Source organism: Vicugna pacos, chromosome 14, assembly GCF_048564905.1.
Source record: "Vicugna pacos chromosome 14, VicPac4, whole genome shotgun sequence".
Lineage (NCBI taxonomy): Eukaryota > Metazoa > Chordata > Mammalia > Artiodactyla > Camelidae > Vicugna > Vicugna pacos.
This window is the reverse complement of record NC_133000.1, coordinates 20959164-20968460: the sequence shown is the minus strand read 5'-3', so window position 1 is coordinate 20968460 and position 9297 is coordinate 20959164. Positions and strand designations below refer to the sequence as shown.

The 9297-nt window shown below is 43.6% G+C and overlaps 1 protein-coding gene across 1 annotated transcript in view; it reads right to left on the bottom strand.

The window, feature by feature from the left end:
• Nucleotides 1–5565: 5565 nt before the first annotated feature.
• The window catches only part of VWA8 (von Willebrand factor A domain containing 8), a 295349-nt gene continuing 291617 nt past the window's right edge, over nt 5566–9297 (bottom strand). The window contains exons 44-45 of the mRNA XM_072976319.1: nt 8445–8683; nt 5566–6408 (exon numbers count right to left, since the gene is read on the bottom strand). Of these exons, the coding sequence (XP_072832420.1) occupies nt 6300–6408; nt 8445–8683 (348 nt within the window). The 3' untranslated portion in view covers nt 5566–6299. The remainder of the gene's footprint in view (nt 6409–8444; nt 8684–9297) is intronic.

Here is a 9297-nt window from a genome sequence, read left to right as displayed (position 1 = left end):
CCAGAGAGGCCAAATATACAGCCCAAGGCAATTATGCCTAGCCCCCAAGTCCATATACCCATGTTTCATGCTCTTGTGCTGTGTTCCAGGCTCAGTCCTCTGCTTGGATGATGCTCCAAGTAGCAGATGTCCCCCCACCCCCTTCACCGCCTCCCCCATCACAATCCTGTCTGAGGACCTGCATCTCAGCTGGGCTGCGAAGAAAGCCTGTGAATGCAGGAATTCAAACCAAGATGTGCATGATGGATGGCCTCCCAGGGCTATTCGTATTTTAAAAGAGGAGCCCCTCTCTCGGAGAAACCCCTCTCTAAAGACAGGCTTCAGATGTAAGGAGGCAAGAAGCCAGGCCAGCTGTGCGGAGCTGTAGTCCAGCCAAATGACTGAATGTCTGCTTTCAGGAGGTTTTGTGGAGCGGCGGCAACCTTCCACCTCTGCGGGGAGCACTCCCGTTTCTCCCAGTTTCCATCAAAGGTCAGAGAGAGAGAGAGAGAAAAAGAGACCCTTTAGTTCAGGCACCACATACTGAATATCAACTCTATGAGCCTGCCATGGACAGACATGCATATTCTATCTGCTGGGAAAAGAGCTGTTCGAAAGCATCTGGGCTCTAAAGGACACTTCTCAGATAAAGACCATTTCTTTGTTAACTGCAAACCAAGCAGCTTTATTTCCCAACCCAAGTGTCCATTAACGAAGCCTTAGGCCTTCTCGGGTACCCAGTGTCATCTGCCCTTTTTATCTTGTGTGCATACACCCTGGAATCTGGGCATCCTGGCTCGCTGCAGGGACCCTCAGATTCCTCACCAGCCCTGGGATGGATGGGAACTGTCCCCAGGAGGCAAGGCCACCACTGGACCACAGGCTGCTTCCCCCAAGTTGCCATTTATTTCCACTGGGCCCAGGGCTCCTTTCCAGGCCAGTGTTTTCAGGGCTGAATTTCCAGAAAAAAGAATTTTTTTTAATGGAGGTACTGGGGATTGAACTCAGGACCTCATGCCTGCTAAGCATGCGCTCTGCAACTGAGCTATTCCCCATCCCCCATCCCGCAGAAAATCTTCTGTAAAAGGAGATGGACCACCTAGCTTTGTGGAGACTTACTCTATTCCTGGAGCCTGATGACAGAGGACCTCTTAATGATTAGTTCCGGAACGAAGAAATGGTCAGTCTCATTAAATCGGCATCAGTATTTAATATAAATATATTGCATTTGAAAATCCAGCTTAATGTCCTGAGTATATACACTTACTTTTCTTCAAGTTTCAATGAATAAGGCTTCAAGCATGACATCATGAGACCCAATTACACAAAGGACTCTTGACAGGCTCATTACTTTCTCGCCACAGAACAAACTTGCTTTGGGATGTTCCAGCACCGTGTCTTTCCGTCTCCAGGTCAAGCTCCAGTTACCTTTACTAATGCTTCAGAGCTGCATGCAATTCAATAAATCCAAATATTCTGAGACTCCTCTAGGATCATTCCCACCATCTTTGGAGTCAGAGTTTATTGACAAATACTCTGGTTGTTCCTACGGGGGAAGAGCTGGCAGCTCCAAAGCCCTTTCACTGAAGCCTGTGAGAAAAGGGGAGAATCAGGGTGCCTTTGGCACCTGCTGGGGACGCGGGCGGTGGGGGTGGGGAAGGGTGAGGACCACACATGGTAGCTGATGCTCTTTAGTGCTGACAGGTCCCTTGATGAAATTTCTGAGAGCAGAACACGACGTTCTTGCCACCTTCTGGACCCAAACCACCTTAAAAGAGTGTTATACTTTGCTCTGAGTGGCCAAATTCTGCAAGTGCCACTCAGTTTTAAAATTATGTAACCCTGGCATTCCAAATGCACGGCTGTGCTGGAACAGATGCGGTCTCTGTTTGAAGGGGAAAACCCCAGACAGTGCTTAGTCTCAAATAAGGAGTGTCAAATCACTCTCATCTTGAGAGTTTGCTTGGCAAGCACTTTTTTTTCTCCTCTGGAGGAGATTTTTGTTTACAGGATTTAACAATTAAAAAAAAAAAACCACATACACAATTGTGCATTGTTCAGCCGTGACCCAAAGGTCAGCTCCCGGCACGCAGTAGTTTTCCAATTCCTGATCCTTTTTGATCCCACCGTGCAGATTAGCACATATGAAATTTGATTTCATGGCAGCAAAATGCAAAGCAAGAGACAGAAGTGGGCAGAAATCTTGTGAATCTAGATCCAACAGACATATCTGTCCAGCTAAAGCCCTTCTTGTCCAATTCTAATGACACTTAAGTAACTTTTCAGAATGCTTATTCAGTAACATTTTTTAGCTAGGGCAACTGACACAGGGGCCAAAATCCTCTGTACCATCAGGGCAAAAATGTGTGTGGGGCTGAGATAAAAATACACTGGATTGATGTGTCCTTTGTGAGACATACGAGGGACAAAGTCAGTTCACTGGATGAGATGAAGGCATGTGGGACTTCAGTCCTGAAGATCATTCTGTCCAACCCTTTTAATTCACAGATGAAGCCATCGAGACCCACAAGTGACAAGCCCAAGTTTGCCCAGGGAGTTAATGGCTGAACAGTGTCTAGAACGTCCCTCCTACTGACTAATTCTACCTAGAATCTTGAGTTCCTCCCACTGTAACGAGATGGAACACTGGGATTACTTCCCATTACCTGGAGCACTTTTGCCACAGCAAGCCTTAGAAAAAAGGTAAAGGAAAGGCAACAGAGAAGAACATTATGGTATAATTCTGGCCAGAAATGGGTAGTCAATTAGATTCTTCATATAAGTATTTTGAAAAGCCATATAGGTTAATTGGTTGGAATAACTTTTTTTTAATTCAAGTATAGTCAGTTTCCAATGTTGCATCAATTTCTGGTGTACAGTATGTTTCAGTCGCACATATACATACATATACTCCTTTTCACATTCTTTTTCAGGTTACTATGAGATACTGAATAGAGTTCCCTGTGCTGTACAGTAGAAACTTGTATATCTGTTTTATATATAGTAGTTTGTATCTGCAAATCTTGAACTCCTCATGGAATAATTTTTTTAAAGTGGACATTTTATTTCTTAATAGGATGAAGAAACTATGTACAATTTACTAAGTACAAGTGGACATTCGACTACTCCTGAGATGCAATTCCAGAAAAACTTTGTAGGCACATGAGATACCAGCTTAGACTTGTGAAATATCTCTTATAATCGTGATTGTTGGAAACAAAGAGCGAGAAATGCAATGAATAAGCAGCTATTCCTCTTGCTCCCCTGGTCCCTGCTCTGTTCCCTGAGGAATTTCATTTGGGCTGATCTGACAGGCACAGGAAGGAGCCAGGTGGACCGAGGGTTTGGAGCGTCTGGAGCTGCCTTTCAGGAACACTGACAATGCTGTTCATGGAAAACAACTTCTAAATGCCTTTCAAAGCCCTAGAGTTTGTTTGGAGAGAACCTCGCTGGCATTGATGGATGTCTCCGCCTGACAGCTCACAGGGAAGGGTGTAATGGACAGAATTACAGGATTCATTCCAAACGGGTGCTGGGCTCGAGTGCTCCTGCTCCGAACCACTTCTTGTGGTTGCGTTTGGGCTGCCCCCGTGTAGGATGAGGTCATTTTGCTGGAGCACACAAAGGATTCCAGGGGGAAAACACATCATCTACGGTGGCGATTTGGGGCATTCATTCCTCCTGGCTGCTCAGGATAACAATGAACCTTCTCAGCATTACCCGGGCTCACTGCAGAGACCAGGATGGGTTTAGATGCCATCAGTGGAATCCCCCGAGGCACACAATGCGTTTATTATAATGTCCTGGCCCTGAGAAGGGCCTGGGAACAGCTTGGAGTGGCCTATAATTAAGTACCTTGAATAATAAAAGCACAGCTCCTTAGGTATTGCAAGAAGTGAAAATAACCCTGATCTTCTCGCTCTCTACGCCCCTCCCCCACTACCCTTCTCTTTTACAAATCAGAAAAACCAGGAGCTATATGTTTTTTAAAAATAACTTTTGCAAAGGATGTCTGGCCAGTGGGGAAAGGGAAATTAAATTACTTGAGAACATTCTTTCCATGTTAAAAAAAAAAAGGCTTCTGCTTACTCAGGCAGCTACCCGTGGGGAGGATTTGTGAAAAGGCTGTTCTGTCAATCACTCTTGGATTCAGCTTCCAAAGGCTTTTCAGGGGCTGTGACCTTCCAGCAAAGGGGGGTCCCTAGGGGTTAAGCTGCCACTTGGACGGGCACTTCCTTAATTCGCTGCTGTGCCCGGGAGGGAGTGGATAGACGGGTCCCTCCGGCAGTGTCCTGTGTCCTTGGTTCCCACACCCTCCTGTGAGCGCTCACGTCGTGCAGAGGGTGTTGGGGGACCAGGAAGAGACGAGAGCTGTAAGAACTGTGGTCAGTTTGCAGCAGGAGGAACAAGAAAAAAAGCACCAACAGCTTGATGTCTAGGTTTGCAAGAATAAAGAAGCAAGAGAAGGGACAGCCGAGTCCAGCTCTGCCCCTGCCTGGCTGTGAGCGCAGCTGATTCCCTTACACTTCTGTGAGCCTCAGCTTCCTCACTGGTAAAATGAGAATGTTACCAGTACAGTGGGTAGTTAGTCAATAGTCTCATATTGGGGATCTTGAGAAAGTGACTTAAGTTCTCTGAGTCTCACTTTCCTTATCTGTAAAATGAGATTAAAAACATTTACATGCATTGTTTTAGGACTGGAATGATGTATGAAATCACTGAGCACACCTGTACACAGTCATCAGTAAATGCTAGTCAGTCACTGTCTCATTGTTACTATTAGTAGTACTTTTGTTATACATGCAATTCCATTTCTGAAGGTTCTGGTTGGATTGAAGTTGTTTGCATCATTAGATGATTCAGTACACAGAGCAAGTGTCTGTCTAGAGAAATGAGACAAGCCACACAAATTCACTGGGTAATCCTGCACTGGAAATCTGATTGCTGTTATTTTTTTTGACAGTTGACAGGGAGATGGGGCGGTGAGACAAATGAGTGTCATCTTTTCTTCTTTGATATAATTCATGAAAATGAAATGAATCTGTACAGTTCCACTATGGATGGGTGACTCAGGTAATGTTATTAACAAGACTAGTTTTTCCAAGTCGTCACTAGAAAGCACACACACACTGGTGCCCCCGGCATTTCGGACTTTGACATGAATGATGAAGAGAAACTTGTTATATGGTTGGGGAGAGACTGACTTCCGCTGAAGCATTTGAAAAAAATGACTTGAGCCTGTTGATAAGTAAAGGTCAGCCCAAGAGAGGTGGAGGGAGATAAGGTACACTCTGAAAAAAAAAACAAGTCTTAAATATATATACACAAACACACCATATATACATACATATATATACACATATATGGTGTGTATACACATATATGGTGTGTGTGTGTGTGCGTATATATATATTTACAGCTAAAGAAATCTCCAGTTATCATTTAGTTCAAACATACTGCCTTGTTTTCACTTTGCTTTAAGTAAAAACATAAACATTTGTTATTTTGAGCATGACGTTTTGGACACCAAAATGGAGTAGTGTGAAAACTTTGAGAAGCACTGAAGAATGAGAAGAAACAGGAAACTCAAGGCAAGACATCCTTTACCCTTTCCACTCCTAGCAGAATGGAGTATAAGACATTTGCTCTTTATTATTTAAAAAGCCTTTTAAAAGTCACGTAGGAAAGGATGCGCTCCAGGGATCTTCTGATTCCTTTTGGTTTTGGCTAAGAAAATGACATCACTGAGAAAAGCCAGTCTTTTATAAAATATTGCTGTTGACATGACTTCTCAGTGGGTTAAATACTATAAGATCATTGTTTGTTGGGCAATACAGAGTTAGGGAGAAAATAAAAATAACTACTGAACAGAAGCTGGTTGGGTGGGTCTGCCCAGACCTGGATTTCAGGGTCAGAATGTGGCATCGAAGGCTCAGTTCGATGGGGTCACTTTAGTTATCCTAGGTGACCAGGTGATGTGTTAAGGTAAAAGCAAGGTACTCTCTTTCCCTCAGATTTTTGGAAACAGACCACGCCCCATAGTTCTCAGTCTTCGTTTAACCCTGACCTTTCGTAAAACGCAGGGCAACTCGCTTTCTCTAATGACTGGTAAACCCGTCAGTGGTTGCAGATTTCCGTGCAAGGGCCTCCCTCTGGCTGCTTGTCTGAAAGCCGATTACTGAGCAAGTACAGGAGGCCCAAGAATGCCAGCATCACCCCCGCCATTGCATGGGTGCACTTTAGAGACGTTTTCTTCAGAATACTCTTTCTTTGGATCTGATTTCAAATCCCAGGGTCATCAGGGTGGTCGAGGGCACATCTTAAACACTGGACAACATGGTGGAGGTGAAAATCTGCTGTAAGATCTGAGGGATATCCTTGGTATCCAAGGCAACGAAAGACCGGCCAGCTGGTAAAGTTCTCTGAAGCCTGTGAGGATGGACAGGGGAAGAAAATTACCATTGCAAATCCGGGCTCCCCTTCCACCTCCTGCCTCTGCAAACCACAGCATCCTAATGGTTCCTTCAGAAAGGAAGTTTTTACTTTTTAATACCTTGCCCTTGCCTGCAGCTGAATAGGCGGTCACCAGGCAACGGGAGGCTTAGAAGAGGAACAGGGAGAGCCATGCTGAAAGCGGCGAGCTGAAAGAAAGGTCTTTTCGGTGGGAAAATCAGCAAATTTGCAAAGAAAAAAATTTCCCCATTACTCCTGTCATTTCCTGGTATTTTATATTCCCGTGACAGCACAGAGCCCTAGGGACCAAGCTGGGGTCAGCTCACCTGCATCCAGGGGAAGTGTCCGCCTCACAGTGTCCCTCAAACTGCTTTTCCTGCCTTAGATATAACAGGCTTCGAAAAATGTCGCCCAGCCAAACCCCAAGTGGTTCTTTCTCTCTCTCTCTCTTTTCCCTCCCACATAATACAATGTGGAATGTAATCTGATTTATGCAACTGCTGCTTCGATGACACTGAGGTTGTCCAGGCTTATGATAATTTTTTTAAAGGCCAATTTCTCATTTGGAACAAAGGGCCATTTTTGGAGTACTTTTCTTGTACAGTTGAAAAGTACAAGACACAGTGCTATCCAAAAGAACGCCTCCTTTCACTGTGCCAACAAAGTTTGGTTTTGGAATGACATTTAATAAAAGTCAACCATCCTGTGTAGTATCATACACTTGGCATGCCCGGTAGACCAGCTAATTCCGCAACATATCTTTTGCCAGTGGATGTTGGATCATTTCCCTAGGAAACCACAAGGGTATTATTGTGCTTTCTTAAGTATTCAAACAGGATCTGTTCACTAGAAAGACAAAATAGCTATTTCAGCTCGACTGGGATTTGTTGAGCTTGCTCCCCCCGATGAATACTGGGCTGGACCTGAAGAAAATCTGAGGGGAAAAGGCATGGTTTGTGTTCGAGGACATGGAAGTTCTCAAAGAGGCTAATGCACAGAACTGAGAAAAATGCAAAGTCAGCTGTAATAAAGTGACTGTAATTACATGATATTAGGTCTCTTCTTAACCGCATTATGCAGTCCTGCAGCAAGGCGAAGGGGGCAGAAAGAGAAAAAGGTGCCAGCACTTTGGATACTAAGCCGCTTCCTGGTCTGTACAGGACTCTCTCCCCTAGGGCGTGACGGGAAAGAGGTGGAGTGACAAGAGCGGACGTGGCCTTTTGTGTTTTGGGCAGGATTTCTTCTTTCCTTTGACAGATACACTTTCACTTGTGTTTTCTGCTTCTTACAAGTACTTTAAGCAGAGAAAAAAACATGAGCTCTTTCTGTTTGTAATTCAGAAAGATCAGTGTCAGAGTGTTTCCAGAGCTCTCCTTTCAGATGAGCCACAATGGTATTTTTTATCTGATCATAAATTTCTCTACTGAATATTCAGTGTATTTAGTGTAGCATCTAAACTATATATACATGGAGGGAGAAATACAAGAAGGAAGATCATCTACCTGTGTCTACATGTATGTGTCTGTGTATATGCAGACACACACATTACATATCATTTACATATATGTGTGTATTTGCCTACATACAATACATAGACACACACCCCCGATCTCTGACGTGGGGAAAATAGTAAAATGTGCGCTGCTTTGAATATGATTTGAACATGAACTGAATAGAACTGAGCCTGACACCTTGATGTGAAAGGGCAAAATGTATAAAATACTGTTTCATTTATTGGTGGACAAATCAATTTGCTATATGCTTTATTGTTGGTTAGTTTAAAGGTAAACTTAAGACTAAAAACTTAAAAGTGTTAATGCTCATCCAAGCATAAGCTAGACCATGACATCCCTCACTTAGACTGTCAGCTGCCTGAGGGCAGCAACCCTAGTTTCTGTCTTCCCTCCACCTCCCCCAGTGCCCCTCACCACAGGAAGCCCATGAAATGACAGGTGTCAGGTACTCAAACATCCCCATATCTGCTCTTTGCTGTATCCTGAGATGACACTCACCTGGTTGCTTGATCACCTAAAGATCCAATAAAAATGGCAAAAGCATTTACTTGAGGGTTGCTTGTCAGGATCTGGGCAAACCTGGCAGGATGTATCCCATATCGTGACAGGTTCGCGTCACTTAAGACGATAACGAAATACTCGTCAGCTTCCTCTTTGACGATTTCCTTGATGGCGTGTTCTGTCCCCTCTAATGTGTGGTCCCCACTCATGCAGAACTGAGCGTGGGCATGCATTGTCTAGGGGAATTAGATGTTGCACAAAAGTCATGAATGAGAAACTCCTTTTTTCACAAACATGATAATTCTTTCTATTGACAATGAGAAAGCACAAATACCAATGATTACATAGGAACAAGAAGTCTCTGAGTGAGTTCTATTTAATTTGCACCTTAAGAGTGACAACAGTCCACAGTGATATTTGTAAGTGGTTAAGACTTTGCATTAAAAACAGGAAATGTTACAAAACTATCCAAGTTGGCACTGCTTTTTAAAGCTCAAACTGTCATTTAAAGTGAGAAGATGGAAGAAAATATGAAACTTGGTATCATCCTAGAGCATGGAGATGACATAGGGAAAAAATAAGGAATGGGTTGAGTTTCCAATAAACAAAGCTATAATCCTAAACACTGTACTTACATCAACAGCAATGGAAGAAATTTACTTTAAAATCGTGGTGTGTTTCTACAGTAAGTAGATCTAAGTATGTGAAACTGTATCAGCATTAGAAAAAAACTGATACATAAAACTGGGTTCCAGAGTAGTCTTAAAGGGGTCAGTCATTCTTTTCCTTCTGAAATATCCAGGGGCTGAGAAGAAATATATAGGATATAGATGGGGACCCACATCGTAGA